This window comes from Ochotona curzoniae, unplaced genomic scaffold, assembly GCF_017591425.1.
Source record: "Ochotona curzoniae isolate NIBS_2020 unplaced genomic scaffold, NIBS_Ocur_1.0 contig_908, whole genome shotgun sequence".
NCBI classification, from domain to species: Eukaryota; Metazoa; Chordata; class Mammalia; order Lagomorpha; family Ochotonidae; genus Ochotona; species Ochotona curzoniae.
Genome location: NW_024466607.1, coordinates 8,914,777 through 8,931,334, shown reverse-complemented (window position 1 = coordinate 8,931,334; position 16,558 = coordinate 8,914,777). Strand labels below are relative to the sequence as shown.

Here is a 16,558-nt window from a genome sequence, read left to right as displayed (position 1 = left end):
CCAATGACTGTTAATTATTGATGCCCTGCCTCTTTTTATGGAATATCTGCTCCCTGCAGATATATATCTTTGCAGAACTGTGGGAATGGAGAGAGTAAGCACACTGTGGCATCCGCCTCCCAGGCACTCCTGTCTCATAGAGCGATGGCTCCCACGTGACTGGCCTGCAGTGTGCATGGTGTTCTCAAGGGTGGTAGGCAGTGGGTGGGATCACCCACTCACCCATTCCCCCCACGCATCCACAGGTGAGCAGGTCAGGGTCAGTAATGCTCCTTCCACTCTAAAGGGACAGGAGAGGCAGGGGCTGGAAGCATGCTCACAGGGGACCACTGTTCATGCATGTGACACCTGTGCAAACTGAGAAGGAGCCACTTGGCCAGAATCCCTGCAGAAGAGTATGTGTAGGGGCTTGTGTGATGTCTTGGGGGTGAGCAGAGGGCAGAGAGAATGTTCTAGTGAAGAAAGTGTGGGAGCCAAGGTGCACACCCAGGGCAACATGGGGCATGTTGAAAGGATGGCCTGCAGTGCTTTTTCTTGCCACTTACCTGTTTAGCACCTGCAGTGTACAGCTCTAGCAAGGCTGGGAACAAATGAGCAACCAGAGGTGTTTGTAGGCAGAGAGGAAATAGACTGTGGCTCATGAGAGCTCTGCATGCTGCAGAGTCCAGGTGCAGGCTCCTGGCAGGTGTGGCTTCTGGCCTTGTGGGGGATCACACTGTGGGTCCTCGGGGGTTCTTGTAGAATTGCCATTTCCATTCCTGGCACAGCAGTACCTTAGTCTGCGAGTGGGACCAGGGGGTTCTTCAGAAGATGGAAATGGGGTCAGTTTACTAGGCAGCTTGACTCTCAAGGCTGCCGAGCAGACAAGTAGCATATGCACAAGCCTGGGCTCACAGGAGAACCCGACGATCAGGAGACAGAAGACAGCAGCCCTGTGACTTGAAGGTGGCAGAGCTTATGCAGAGACGTCCAGCAGGTTGTAAAAGACTTTGAATGCCACATGGAGAGCACTTGATTCTACCTAATAAGGTGCCATGAATTGTTGAAGAATTTCAAACTGGGCACTTAAAATCCAATTACCATTTACTCCCACTGGGGGCAGAGTGGTGGGTGGACCAAAGGAGAGAGAAAGTGCTAAGCAACCAGGGTGGAACTGTGGGAGAGGTGTGGGGGGTCTGAATTAGGTCAATGGAAGCAGAGATGTGACAGCAGGTTCCTGAGAGTCTAGGAGCCAAACCTAGGATCCCAGCCTCCATTCCGTGGATCCACAGGAAGCAATTTGTCCTTTGGTCACCTTGCCCAGGAAAATTCTGGGGCCAGGTCTGTCAGGGAGCTAGATGCCTGCCTTCAGCTGTCCCTATCACATTTATACATCTCACATTTATATATAGGGGCTTACAAGTTTATCACGCCCTCCTCCTGTTAGACGCTCGATGCATGCCCCTCATCAAGTATGGCTCCAGCAACCACTCCGAGGTCAGTGTGGCTGCAGATGGGTGGATGAATGGAAAGACATAGTCATGTGAAGGCAAGAACTGTGAGAAAAACAGCACCAAGGGATAGGAGCGTTCGCCAGGTAGATGCTTGAGGCCAGACAGCAGGCATGAACATTAATGGCAGTGAAGGAGAAGACTGGGTGTTTGGGGTTGGAGAAAGGGGTTTGTGCCATTTGGCACTGAATTGAGAAACAGAAGCCACTCTGTGGGGAGTGGTGTATGGCACAGTGAGCTGTCTGCCAACTGTGACATCAGCATCCCATATTAGAGTACTGATTTCAAACCTGGCTGTTCCACTTCCAACCTAGCCCCCTGCTAATGTGCCAAGCAAGGCAGCAGAGGATGGCCCAGGTGTTTTGGTCCCAGCCAGCCATGTAGGAGACCAAGCTGGAGTTCCTGACTCCTGGCTTTGGACCAGCCCAGCTATCACAGCCATTTGGGGAGTGAACCAGTGGATGGGAGAACTCTCTCTTTCTTTCTCACTCTGCCTTTCAAATAAATACATAACTTTATAAGGGAAACAAAGACGAAGCCACTCAGCGGCCAGGATAGATAGGCGTAGGGTGCTGACTTGAAAAGTGTAGCCTGATGATTCTCAAGGGCTTACGCTTCTCTGGAAGCTGCTAGAATTGTTACAGATCTCTGGGACTCTCCGCTGGCCGTCCATACCCATCCCCAAAGCTGGTGCTTCTCAAAAGCTGCTGGGAAGCACTGTGGGCCCTCCCCTGGCTGCCCACCCACCTCCAAAGAGCATAACTTCTCCTGTCTCCACTCATCTGAATCTCATATGACTTCCTCCCACTGTAACCTAGAACTCTACTGGGAAGAGGCCCAGCACTGGGAGCTGGGGGCAGGCTTGTAGCTATTGTCTGACAAATCCAGTCAAATATTTTGTCATTAGACTGAGGGTCTCTTTACGTAAGCAAATGAACCCTCTCAGTCCAAGGGACACATCATGGCCACCACTGAAGGTCACTACTGTCCCTTTTGGTGTCTGTGCTCACTTGGTTTCTGATGGCGGAGGGTACTGAGCCCCGGGCTCTGTCCCCAGAGCTCAGGAAGCCTTCCTGAGGAACAGCGTCTGCAGTCAGTCAGCACCCACAGAGCCACAGCTTGGCGCCATGTCAGCTAATTCAGCATGCCCAGAGTCCCTGAGCTGTGTCCCTGAGCGGGGTCCCGGGACCTCTCCCATAGAGAAGACCCCGGGCCCTGCCAGAGGACAGTTCCTCTGACCATCTTCTCATCACCTCAACATTGAGAAGAGTTGTACCTCTGGAAACTGCCAGAAGGGAGGTGATCCCTGATGTTCAGTGTCACCTGGCAGGTGGCTGCCCCAGGGTTTTGAGGCAGGAAGAGGCTGACCTGTCCTCGGGGCTATGGCATGGCGGGCCATTCTGGAAGCCACAATGAAGAGCTGGCCCTGCCTCTATGCCTTGTGGGGGTGTGGACTCTGAGAGGGCTTGTCCTGAGTAGTCCCTGGGGTGTAGGGCATGTGGAAAACTATTGCCACCTGAAGGAGGGAAGTCCTTCCTCGGTTACCCTAAGCAGCCACAGAATGGGCTCTAAGCCCTCACAGAAGGGCCTCTCGGGAGAAGAGGCCTTGAGGCCGGGAGGGGAACCAAGCGTCCCACTACACTGGGGTTCCTACAAGCAGAATCTGGACTCACAGGGAAGTGTGTAGTTGTAAGCTGGCCAGGCCTTGGAGGCTGGGAGCCCAGGGCAGCCCCTTGGACCCAGGGTGCAGTGTGTCCTTACACATCAGAAAGCTCCCTGGAGTTGGTGTCAGTAGTGAGTGGGACTGAAGGGAGCGTACTTGTCAGCTGGGAACTGACCGAGATGGTTCAGGGAGACACCCAGACCTCCATGAGGGATGGAGCTGGCATCGGGAGTTCACGTTAGTCACCTGTGCCCTGGCACCCTTCCTGGTCCGGTACCAGTGCTGGGGAAGTCCATGTCATGCTGTGTCTGAGAGCCTCAAGCAGCCCTCTATGGCCACAGCTGTGAGGACTCCATGGCGGGCTTCTCCCTGGTAGAAGCAGCACCAGCAACCCCATCCACCACTGGCAGTGTGAAACGTCAGAGACCATTTTGACCTTACCCTTTCCTTCCACATGACCAAAGCCAGAATGTGCCAGAATGGGGCTCTGCCAGGCATCTGGTGAGTGGGCACCTCTAAGGGCAGCAGGTGCATCTCTGCACACTTCTCTCCACAAAGAAACAGAGGTGGGCTAGCCCTTCCCCAGTACTGGGGGCAGGGGTGGGTATGCCTGCATGTGCCTCTGTGTGGAGCATGTGGGAACCGTCGTAGGATCCCTGCCACAGGCTGCCTCTCCTGCACAGAATGCAAGGCAGTAGCCAGGGCCCCATTTGTGTTTCCTGTCCTCTTGGGTGTCCTCTATGCTCTCCTGGCCCCTCAGCAGCTGATAGTTACCCTGGAGGCAGACGAGTCCACGGCAGGATGTCTGGTTTCCCCTTGCCCAGGCTGAATGGCACTCTACCTGTAGCTGCCCCTATGCAAGTCCTGAGTAACCAGCAACTCGACCCGGCCACAGTGAAGGGAGGAACGCCTCCTGAACAGCTGGATGGGCCCTGACGAAGATGAATGTCTAATTCACTTGGAATCTCCTTATTGCTGCCTGTAATAAAAAGCCTGCCCCATATATTCACCACCCCCCTGCCGATGTTTCTCTGAAATTAAATATCAGGAGGACATATAATAGCCCAATTCCACACCAGGCCAATATTATCAGATTGATGTCAGCAGTGATAATAGAAGAAGGATAAGTTGATGAGATTCCATTTATTAAATAAAGTGAAGAGAGCACACAGGGAGTTGGGGCGCGCACATGCCAGCAGGCACTGGCTGGGTGCACTCAGCCATGAGAGTCAGCTGGAGGGAACGAGGAAGACTCTGGGGCTGGCTCACAGGCACCAGCACTCGCAGCAGGAAGACAGCTACAGACTGGCACCGACTCAGGCCTGTCTCACTAGAGCCACTTGGTTTCCTTTTGGTTTTTTGTTTTGTTTTGTTTTGTTTTCCTACCTGCCTGCCTGCCCTGTTCTCTATCAGCTTCATGCATTGCATTTCACCATCTTCTCCCTGATCATCTGCTGTGGGGTCTTTAGCTGTTAGCCTCCCATGCTCCCCACGTGGTACTGGCAAGCTTCTGCCTCCACCAGGAAGTCCTGCATGACTTGTGATCTGGGAGACAGTCTTTTGTTTCCTTTTGACACCCTTGGTTGTCTTCCTCTTTCAAAGCTGTTTGGAGTTTCCCCAAAGCAGGAGAGCTTATGTGACTCAGTGTGAGGAGAAGGGGCCATGCAGGGAAACTCCGCAGGCTTTCTTCTCTTGAATCAGTCTGATTGCTGTGTGACACTGGGAAAATCACCCATGTCTCTCTGAGACTCAATGTCCCCATCAGCAGAATGGGACAGCAATACCTTTCTCCCCAACGTGGTTGTGGTATTCTTCTCTTAGTACACATTAGACTCTCAAAATATTGCTTCTCGGGATGACCAGGCCCACAGGTCTGCCCAGATACACTCTTCAAGGAGCTCAAATTTGCCACCTACCTCTGCTGTTTACCTAGTGACACACCGCTTTCTTTCTCCTATCTCGTTAGCCAGGCCCTCAGCCAGAATTCTCCCACCACGGAAGGCATTCACGGGAGCACAAAAGGAAGTGTGTAGACCTGTCATGAGTTTCTGCTCTCCCTGTGTCTGTTACAGCAGTCAGCTTTGTAAATGGAGATGATGCCTGACTGAGAGCATCAAGGATCGGCGAGGCCACACACAGATGCTGCCCAGAACATGGCCTGCAGTGGGTACAGCATGTGCTGCTCCCCGTTAGGAAGGCAGCATTGGCCACTTGGTAACTTGTGCCCATTCACTGCTCCCCCTTGGCCTCTGGAGGACTGGCCAAATCCTTTTCTACCTAAATGATACCATAGGTTCCCAGAGTTGCCCAGTATAGTACCCAAGGCATGGTCCCTCTAAACAGCAGAAATGTAACCACTCACAATTCTGGAAACCAAGTCCTAAAGCAAGGTGCTTCGGGCCCAGCCTCTCCGGAGGCTCTGGGGGAATGCACCGTGTGCCTCTCTGCAGACTTCCGGTGTTGCTGGCCACTGTCGATGCTCTGTGGCTGGCAGGTGCATCTCTGCAGGATCTCCCCATCACACGTAGCATTCTCCAGTGGCTGTCTCTGTGCTCATCTCTTCTTCGTGGGAGGGTATGAATTGGATTAATTCTGTTTCTACTATTAGGAGCCATTCCCATCCCAGAATGAATTCATCTTAGGTCATCACATTTGCTACAGCCCAGATTCCACATCAGCTGTGGATCTGGGGACAACTCTCCAGACTACAGACTTTTGCATGTGTAGGGGGAAGTCTCAGAAGCCTGGGGAGCTGCAGCCTCACCAGGTCATTTTTTTTCCCCACACCATTTTTGGTTGGAAATGACAGACATTAACTGAAGCCAGATGCGGAGCTTCTGGGCTTGTAACACTGGAAAGCTAAAGACAGGTCCTAACTCTGAGGATCTGTTTCTCACTGAGTGACCCAGTGTTGCATCCTTGGGGAGTGTCGCAGTTTCAACTCCAGCCTGTCAGTGGAACCACGCTAACTCAGTCTGGACAATATGGCTGAAACCCCTGATTCTGAGGCTGGGAGTGGTGGGGCGGTGCTGGAAGTTGCGGAGGGTGCATCCTCTTTATCTGATGAAATTTCTGCATGAGTTCAGTTCAGTTCAGCAGTGGGAAAGCATGTGGCACAGTCATTACTTTATAAAGCAAGTTTCCTTCCCTCCTGCTGTCCTTCCTGGCGGTCTTGGATGTATCCGGTCACATCCTTTCACCAAGCTGGTCCTGCTGCCAGCTCCAAGCCAAGGAGGTCACAGGGCAGACCTGGGTCTGCCCAGGAGCCCCCAGGTCCTGTGAGAAGTCAGACAGACCAGTGTGTCAAAATCCATTGTGGGGCCTGTCCGGGAGGGTGTGGCACCACTGCCCCTGGACCCAAGGAGGTCTCACTGTCAGGACAGACTGCATGAAGGAGAAGGGAGCAGGGCTGGAGAGAAGGAGTAGAAGCAGAAGGGAGGTGCCCCAACCACTCTGGGTATCTCACTGAAGGTTAGTGCAGTGTGCATGGGGACCACCTAGCATCCCATCTAACATCCCACCTAGCGTCCCACCTAACATCCCACCTGACATCGCGCCTAGCATCCCGCCTGGCATCCTTTCTAGCATCTTGTCCTCTTGGAGCACTCAATCTAGCAGGAGAATGGTATCAAGTGCACAGCCAGGCTGAATGGGGCGGCAGGAGGGCTGTGGGAGCCACCGTGGGCCAGCAAGTCTGGATCGGGCTCAGACCTGGGTCCTGGCTCTGCTTTACATGCAGTGGTCTGAAACAAGCTGCTTGTTACCCTGAGCTACTGTTTTTGCATTTAATGAAAAGTTTAACTCTTGCCTTACAGGACTGTCCTGGGACTTAAATGAGATGATGTCTGGCCCAGGATGCTGTGGGGTCACCAACATGAGTTTGGTGTTTGTTTTTAAACTTGGTTTGGCATTTTAGAAATTTGTAACGTGCTTTCTATTCTCAGCGCATCCCCGATGGGCTGACAATAAGGAGGACCATTGAAGAGGCTTTTTATAATGGCAGTGGAGACAGGAGCATGGAATAGTAGCTGTTCTGGATACAAAATGGCAGCTCTGTTGTGGGTGGGGAGGTGTGAGAAGTCGAGGTGCTCTGGGTACGCAAGAGGCTGAGTGTTGAAGCTGTTAAGCAAGGTTAGAAATGCAGAGGAGGAGATGCTGGGGTGAGGGCCAGACCTGCTGATCCCTGTGGGTTTGCAGATGCTGCCCAGATCAGTAGTGGACAACAAGTGTTAACTGGACATCTAGAGCAAGATGGGGCCACAGGGGCCCAGCATGTTCCTGAACCACGGCAGAGGGTGAGCGTAGGAAAACCAGAATACTGAACCAGACAGGCAGGAAGATCTGGGACCACAGGTGCCAGAGCCTCTAAACCTCAGCATGATGGATGCAGTTGGCTTCGCTGTGCAGTGAGGTGACAGATGAGGGTGGGGGAGGGCTTGAGCAAGAAGAGCAGATGATGCTTAGCAAAGGGGTCAGAAGAGTGGGTGGGAGGGGAACCTGGGGCAGCACTCCTGTGGAAAACATAAGCTGCTGAGGCCTGAATGTAGATGGGGTTTTAAGGTTTGAATGTTGTTAGATTTTTTGAGAAATGGATGTGTTTTGATTGGAGCAGGTAGATGGTGAAGATAGAGGAGTGACAAAGCAGTAGGTGGGGTCTGTGTAAGTACCAGCATGAAGATGGGGTCAGCACAGGCATGTGCCTATGTCCTGAGTGGCCAGGATGGCTAGGAGTCAGGTGACTCTCTAGGACCTGCTCACTGGGTACCCAGACTCACCTGCCCTATTGTGGCTGTCACAGCCCTTGGGAAGACTGAAGGCCTAGGACAGCCAGACTGTGCAGGTGGGGCCACCTTGGGCAGTGCAAGATTCCTGCTGGCTGGGTCCCTCCTCTGGGAATGACCCACTGACCAAAAAGTGAGAAGTGGTAAAGCTAGAGCATCAGCCTGGTTTGCATGACCCCAAAACATGTGTTTCTTCTGCTGGTCCAAGGCCCTACCCTCAGGTGTCTGCTGGTTCCTTGGTGAAGGAACGGCATAATTGCCCAGCTCAGTTATTGCTGTAAGATGCCTGAGGAGGGCATACTGCTGGTCTGGCTGAGTTCCTAACCTGGCCTTGAATGACATGTTGAAATAAGGTCACCCCTCCTGGCCCGACACCTGGAGGACCCTCCCCAGTGCTGCATATCTCAGATGGTCTCCACTGACCATTGCTAGGACCCCAATGGGCTTCCAACAGGTGCACCCTTTCCCACCCTGAGTGTCAGCCCTGCCTCAGTTTCTCATACAGACAAGCAGGTCGGTAATGAGGAGCTGTGACTCCTAACTTCCCCCTGGTCTTCATCTTCTAGATCAGGTGATATTCCTCTTACCATCATGAAGATGAGTGAACACCAAGCCAGTGAGGGGAGACAGCTTCCTGGCATTGAGTCCTCAGAGACCAGATACCTCGCACTGACTTGAATGGAGAAAACCCCCTCAAAGCCACACAGCCACTGAGTTTTCATAGGACAGGCATCCTTGTTGTGGCAAACATTCCCTCAGGCAGGGTCTAGGACTTGTTTCCGTTCCCGGAGAGCTCACCGGATGCTGTGAATACCTTTCTTTGTGCATTTGAGGAATGCCCATTTCCAAGCCTGAATGTCTGTAAAAGTTTCAATTGTTTTGCCTGCATCACAGGATAGGGTCGCCATGGCCCAGCCCTGGGTGGGGGGTGAGCCAAGATAGAGCATACCTACTTTCCTGAATAGTTTGACTCCAGGCCTGGCCCTGCCAGGTTTTGGAACAAGCTTCCATTTCAGGAGCTCCTCTCTGCCTGTCTTAGCCCATTCAGAACCTCTTTGCGGACAGATGGGTGAAATTTCTTCCAGTTGACATTTGCCGACCATTCTGTCTCCTCATATTGTTCCTGATAAAGCCCAGAGGAAGGCCTCCACCGTCCCAGGGGTGACAGCAGTGCAGAGGGGATAGATTTCACCACGGCCCAGTTTCTGCTGGACAGAGAGCCCGCTGGGTGTTCTGTGCGGTTTGTTCTGCAGTTGCACAGGGAGCAAGCCCAGGGCCCTGAGGCCACAGGAAGGGAAGCCAGAGAGTTCAGAGCTCCTGTTTAGCCGTGGGCAGAGGGACAGGCTACCTAGAAACTCTTCTGCTCATGTAGAATCTTGCAGAAATGCACATATGCGTCAGAAGGAGTGAGGCCTGAGGCTCAGAGCTCTGGCTCCAAGGCAGCAGGCTGGGTGACTCTGCTCCTCCAAGCCCTCCCAGGGATCCAGCTTTTCCATGAAGATCATGAATGCTCATCTGATACCAGCCCCTGTGTGCACCTGCAGCCACTCCCCCTGTGGTCTCTCCCAGAATCCCACTCAGAGGGCATGTGATAGGAGGCTGCTTCAAGATAGACCCTACCTCTCCCAGGGCTCAGCTATGTCAGGGCCAGTGTGATAAAGAGCAGCATAAGAGAGGTCAGAGTGAAAGGACAACACTGCAAGTGACTGGCAGCACCGCAGGGTGTCCACAGTGCAGCAGTAATCCCCTGGTGTGAGAGGACACTGCACCATGCCTGCACAGAGTGCATACCTGCAGTTCAAACCAGGAGGCATCACTTTGGGTGCCTGAGTCCCTGGTTCAAGCTTCAGACCTTCAGCTTCTGATCCCACTTCCTGCGCGTGCACATCCTGGCAGGCAGCAAGTGATGGCCCAAGTGCTTGGGTCACTGCCTCCCGTGTGGGAGACACAGAAGGAAATCTCAGCTCCCAGCTTCCACCTGGTTATTATAGGCATTTGAAGAATGAACCCATTGAGTATATGACAGATCTTGCATTGTCTATGTCTTTTTCTGCTTTTCTGTCTCTCTACCTTTCCAATAAACAGAAAAAAAAAAAAATCTGGCTGGGGCCCAGTACGATAACCTAGTGGCTGAATCCTTGCCTTGCATCCTCCAGAACCCCATATGTTCGTATCCCAGCTGTTCCACTTCCGATCCAGCTCTTTGCTTGTAGCCTGGGAAAGTAGTTGAGGACAGCCCAAAGCTTTGAGACCCTACACCTGCCCGCATGCAAGACCCAGAGGAAGCTCCTGGCTCCCAGTTTTGGATCTGGTCATTGAGGCCACTTGGGAAGTGAACCAGCAGACAGAGGATTTTTCTCTCTGTATCTCCTTCTCTCTGTATATCAACCTTTCCAATTAAGAAAATAAATTAATTTTAAAAAAAAGAAGCAGCTCTGAAGAAGGCTGTTTAAGATTAATCCACACAGTGTAGATATGAATCAGACTGTTGACCTCAGGAACTGAAATGGCATAAGATTGAATGCTTTGCCCAGGTCAGGAACCAGACTGAACCAGCCTGGCCCCCCTTAGCTCCTCCTTTCTCCCTCTCCCCTTAGCCCTCCCCTGCCAATTTCCAAGAAAGGGATGGCTCACTCCTGTCACATCCTTTACATTGCAAGTCACAGCCCGGGGCACCCCCACCCCGTCATCCCTCCTCCTTCCTGCCTCTTTAGTTTATAAACCATCCATTTTGTTCACGCCCCAGGGACAAATCTTTCTGGCCTCAGCGAAACGTGAGTGTCTTGACCGCCCTTGTCAGCAGGGTTGTTTTAGGGCTGGCAGATGACTCCGTTCCTGCTGATGGCAATAGGATAAAGCCAGGAGTGAGGTTCTACAAAGAAGGATTGCTGCGTCTGGCAAAGGGAGGCAGAGGCTGCTCGTCTCGTGGCCTCAAACCCTGCTGTGTGATGACCGTGGTCTAAGGGTAACACGGGGCAAGCAGGAGGGCCCAGCCCCAGGCCTGGGCAGCATTGCTGAGCTGCACAACAGTCCTGAAGTGGCCTCTCTAGACCTGTAGAATGAGATGGTTCAACACAGGGCCTCGTGTCCTATGGTGCACCAAGGCTCTGCTGATTGCCTTGCAAGCAGTCGAGTCGGCTTGGTTTAGTTATCTCAAAATAATAGTGGTGCCACTCTGCTTTCACAGCTGCTCCAAGGCTGGCTGATTTTAATATGGAGACTTTGGGCAGGAAGATGGTTGACCTACAAGTCTGCCCTCCCTGCATCTGGAGCAGAGCGTGCATAATAGCAGTCCTTATAGCTCGGCAACTCCAGGAACAGTCTTCTGCATTTTCACAACTCCCCTTAATGCCCTCCCCAGTGAATGGTACTGAACGCGCCAAGACCATCAGGTGCTACTGTGAGCTCCTCTCTGATCCTGGCCTGTCAACCTGTTCAGAAACCAGAAAGATACAAACAAGCCAAGCCAAGAGAATGGTCCTGGGCTGCCACCTCCTCTCTGCTACACACAGCTGACAGCTGTGCGACTGAACTTGGAGGCAGCTTGCTCTTTGCACGCCTGAGAAAGGCAGCACAAGATGCCCCATAGGCTGATCAGGGCCAATACGAGGATGCCTGCACACTCAGAGAGTCCCCACATGCAGGTGCTGTGAGTGTGCAAATGAGTATGTGGGTCAGAAGCAGGAAGGGAAGGGACTGGTGAGGGCGGGGGAGGGGAGCAGGGAGATGAAGAGGGAACCCGAAGCCCAGCCTCTGAAATCTTACCCTCAGAGGCTGGGAAGGGAACCGATCCCAGCGTAGACTACATTTCAGATTGTTTCAGTTTCATAATCTCAAAAAGTGAACATCGGCCTTTCTTGTGGATTCTGAAAGTACTTTACTGAAGGAGAAAGAAAAAGTGGTCAGGTTCTCACCACAGCACTGCAGGGGTCCTTTCTGAAAGGGGACTAAGTTTAAAATTTCTTTTCTGTTCATTTCTGTGGGTTTTCCATTTTCCTTGTTCCACACGAATTCATTTTAAAATCGGGGTGAGGTGTTGGGAGTGGGATAGTTCCCATACGATATGTGGAAATCACCAGGTTATAATTGTGGGCTCAGGCCCAGCCAGAGCTGGGTGTGGCCAGGAGGGCTGTCCCAGGATGAGACGCACCACTGCCCTCCAGGGGATCCCCCTGCTGGGTCAGTGCAAATGCCCAGGCTGTAGTAAAGGAGCCTGCCAAAACCCAGCCTGGGCAGCATCTGCTGCAGCACGAGCCTGAACCACCAGGCACAGGGCTTGATCCTGTGACCTTCCTATCACTTCCAGAACGTAAAGCACAGTGTCTGCTTCTGAGGTCAGAGGTCCTCTGATGGACATCAGGACGTAGCCAGTGTCTGGCACGTGGCTGTTGAGTCATGTTTATCATCTCTCTCCCTGCCCGTGGCGGGGGAGAGTCCTGGGCTTCCCCTGCACTTGCAGCACAAGCCCACATGTTCTTCTTACCCTTCAGGCCCCGCAGGGTGGAGCCTGTGTGTTCGGCACTGCAGGCCCAGATCCTGCGCTGCTATCGCGACAACCTGCATGAGGCTTTGCTGTGCTCAGACCTGGTCAAGACATACCAGCACTGCGTGAGCACCGCTCACAAGGTAAGGCCTCGCCTGCCTCCTGGGGAGGCAGACCCCTGTCCACCTGGCTTGGCCCCATCAGACACTACCTACAAGTCTCTGAGTTAGCCCCCAGGAGGGTTCTTAGGACTAGGGTTTCCTCAGTCCTCTCCCCATTCCAATGTGTCCATGAGGATCTTGGACATGTGACCCAGGGGACATGGTTCCTGTCTGCTTTGCCATTACACTGAGCCAGCCCATCCCCCCCCACACACACAAGGTATTGGCACGTATGTGCCCCACACTCCTCACCTGTGCGTGCTTGGGAGCAGGAAGCGTGGAGGAGGCCCCGGATGGTAGTTGTGGCAAGAACCAAGATGATATAGGAGGAAAAGGGCCAAGAGTGGATGTGGCTCCCACGGCACAACCAGCATGCAGGTCCAAGGTGAGCAGTAGCCCCTGCCTCCTTAGCAAGGATTCCTGGTTCTGGTGCTTTCCAGCCCACAGCCAGTGGCTGTCCTGGACACCTGAGGTGTAACTCCCCAAGCTGTGCCAGCCTTTCTCCTCAGTACCTCTGGCCTCCCTCTGCTTGACTCTAGGAGTCTGTGGTAAAAACAGCCATGGTAAGAGGCCACATGCACCCCAGCCGTGCCTCCCTCTCAACTGAGCCACATCCCGCCAGACCAGGTGAGCACCATACCACTGCTCTGCTCGCTCATGCCAGCCTAGCCAAGGTGCCTGCCCCATGGCAACACTGACTGTACTTCAGCAGCCAGAACTAAACGTGGCAGCAGCAGCTACTCGGGGGATGGCTGTGTGAGGAGAGAGAGAGGCTTCCTCCTGTGTCACCGAGTGTGGAAAGCTACTCGCTCAATTTCAAATTGAGCACAAAGATGACACAAGCCCTCCCCACAGAGTGTGAGCAGGAGGAGCCAGGCACCTGCGGGCTGGACCCCACCCACAGTGTGGACACTCCATGAAGTCGTTGTTTCCCATTTTGTCCCCAAGATGGAGACCTGCCCCAAATCCTTTCCCTACCCAGCTGAGGGAGCTCCAAGTCCCTGGTCGTCACATAGTCAATCTGTTACTAACAAAAGCCCCCAGGTCCTGCCATGGCACCGGGCTTCCTGGCAGAGCCCAGCCTCCATGTCCCCAGGCCTGCACCTCTCCACCTGACTGCCCGTCTGTGGCTATTGTCAGACCCAGCCTCTGCCCCAACAGGAATGTCTTGCACAGGCACAGTCCACCAGTATGTCTGTTGCATGAAGGAGGATGGCATTAAGGCTCAGTGTGAGGCAGTAGCTCCTGCATGCCTTAAGTAGGCCTTGGGACACTGCCAGGTCCAACCCCTGTTTCCCTGTCCCCACTCCTTACCCTGTGAAAGAGAAAACTGGAGACTAAGCACCTGGCCATGGCAGAGACCAGCAAGATTGCCACCTCCCCAGGGAAAGGATATGCAGTATGTATATGTGCATTCTGGGAGAGCGTGTATGACCTGGCTTAGCACCACGCAAGAGGGTGGCACCCTGTGTATTAGTAAACTATCCCTGCCCTCTGGCAGCCTCTCCCTTGGAGGGCTCCAGGCAGAACCAGAGATGAGGGAATCTGCTTCTGGAAATAGCCAGGTGGCAGAGCACAAGGGTGTGGAGGCTGGAGAAGGGCTGGACTGCTTCTCCCACCACCCTGCGTTCCTGGAGGCGGCTTGGCCACCCACGTGCTGCCTTCTAGACCCTGGCCTGCATGCCTTTGTGTGGGTATGCCCAGCATCCCTGAGCCACAGACAGAGCCCCACAGCATCTCAAAGGCAAGGGCCTGATCGTGCAGACTCTGCTGCCCCGGTGCCCTCTCTGTGTCTCATTGCAAACATCCAGAGTCATTAAATAAGAGAGCAGGGAGGACCTTGCTGTGACAGAGCAAAAGTGGGTCATGACTGTCTCAGACTTGCAGGCTGCAGAGCGTACAGGAATGGAAGGCATGTGGTGCGAGCTCTTACCTCTAGGGACATGTGTCAAGTGAAGGCCCATCCCGCTCCTGGCTCCGGGGGCCCAGGTGTGCAGAGGCTCAAGCCCAGTCTCGAGGGGACCCAGCTGGCGAGGAGGGAGACTGACTCACACACAGCTGTAGGGAAACAGTTGCTGGCTGCGGCTTAGAACCGCGGCAGGCCTGCAGGAAGACAAGGGCTGGGACTGAACTCTGACCCCTTCTGCTTGCAGGGTTGAGAAGCAGCCATCACTCCTGGCCCTGGCGGTGACTTGGAGCCCTGAGGAAGGGACCGATCATGGGACCACAGTCCACGGAGCCCAAGCCACAGCCGCCTTGGTCTGCCATTTCCTGCTGGGACCCCCACATATGCCTCTGAGCTCGGGGCTACTGCGTCCTGAGAGGAAACAGAGTATGTGCTCACGACCGAAAACAAATAAAGCAGATGTCTTTGTTTTCAGTCATTCGCTCCCTGGCAGGCAGTCCCCGCTGCCCACTCTGTGTCCAGCCTTCTGTTGGACATTGGTGATGCAGAGTCCAGTTAGGCAGGCAGGCAGGCACGGAGGGGCAGGAAGGTGCTAGGGGAGACACCTGGAAACCTGTAGTTATGCTGTGACAGCAAAAGGCCATGGCAGAACCTGATACAGGGCAGACTGAGGGCAAAGTGGTTCTGCTGGGGAAGAGGGTGGGAGCGGGGAACTGATCGCTTCCCAAGGAAGGTTGCATGTGCTCAGACATGGAAGTAAATCTGGGTGTGGGGCAGGCCGGAGATGGGGGTGCAGGTGCAGGAAGGGGAGTAGGGGTCTAGGCTGGGCGACTGAGGAGAACAAAGCAGGGCAGGACAGGGAACAAAGCTGCAAAGGCGGCAGGGCCAGGCTGAGGGACAGGGGGTCCCAGGGCAGCCAGGGAGCGGCACCCTCAGATCTCTGAGTGATGTCGCTCTGCTCTCAGGCTGAGGCTGGGCAGAAGGCAGAGAGCGCTGCAGTCAGCCATGGGGCGTGGGCGGGCTCGGCCTGCAGGTGTGGAAACACAGCCAGGGCAGGTTGAGGAGCCACACTGGCAGGGCTCTGAGGGTGACTGGGCAAGGGGAAGGTGAAGGCTGGGGTGAGTCCATTGATGGGTGTGCAGAGGAGGCAGGTCATTAACGGGGCCTGGGCTGTGCTCAGCTTCTGGCTGCCCAAACACCTGCCCTTCCTGGCCTTGACCTTCACCACAGCCAAGCCAAGGTGCTGGCCACCCCTTAGTCTGCACGTGCTAGAGCAGGAGGGGCCTGGGTGGAGCTTGTGATTCTCTAGCCACTCTGCTTGTGACCTTGGTTTCCTGTTGACGTTTGCCTGGGGAGTCCCCAAGCCATCTGGCGCTGAGAACTGCATTCCTGGCTGGGCCTTCCCAGTGCAAACGTCACTGCTCCTCCCCCACATTCTCACATACTCAAAACTCAAGGGGAACGTGTAGGCTGGGGAGTGCCCGATTGTCAGGGCAGGTGCACTCAACAGTTCTATCCAGCCAGGCTTTGCCTCAGCTGAGAGGAACATTGCCCTGGGCCCCAGCCTTTCGGGAAGCTCTGGGTCGGCCTAGCTAACCACAAGGAGCTCAGGAAGCACAGAGAGGATTAAGAGGGTCCTGACCCGGGACCGGAGTGGGGCTGGGGCGGAAGGGGGGTCAGAGGTCATCTGGTGCAGTAACCTTGTTAAGTGACATCAGAGCCACCCTCCAGCCAGAAGCAAAAAGAGGCCCTTTGAGATGGTCCGAAAGGCTCACCTCTCAGGATCAACTTGCAGATCTTCATATTCCTCTCCGGGCTTCATTCGGGGTCCAGGGTGGGAAACACACACACCCTGACTGGGCACCACACACAGGTCTGTACCAGCTCACTCTGTCAGGTGACATTCAGCCCCTAGATCTCATGGCTTAAAACAGCACCCATTTTATGTGGCACAGGATTCTGCAGGGAAGAGCTTAGCCTCGGTCCACTCGGCTTCTTCATTGGGCTTGCTCATGGATCTGTGGGTAGTTATAGGCCATGTCTAGCAGCTGGCCAGGCCACCAGGCTCACCTGT

The 16,558-nt window shown here is 54.1% G+C and overlaps 1 protein-coding gene across 1 annotated transcript in view; it reads left to right on the top strand.

Moving 5' to 3' along the window:
- CHCHD6 (coiled-coil-helix-coiled-coil-helix domain containing 6) overlaps positions 1-14,962 on the top strand; it is a 229,000-nt gene extending 214,038 nt beyond the window's left edge. The window contains exons 7-8 of the mRNA XM_040994917.1: positions 12,425-12,560; positions 14,732-14,962. Coding sequence (XP_040850851.1) covers positions 12,425-12,560; positions 14,732-14,737 — 142 coding nt within the window. The 3' untranslated portion in view covers positions 14,738-14,962. The remainder of the gene's footprint in view (positions 1-12,424; positions 12,561-14,731) is intronic.
- The last annotated feature ends 1,596 nt before the right edge of the window (positions 14,963-16,558 follow it).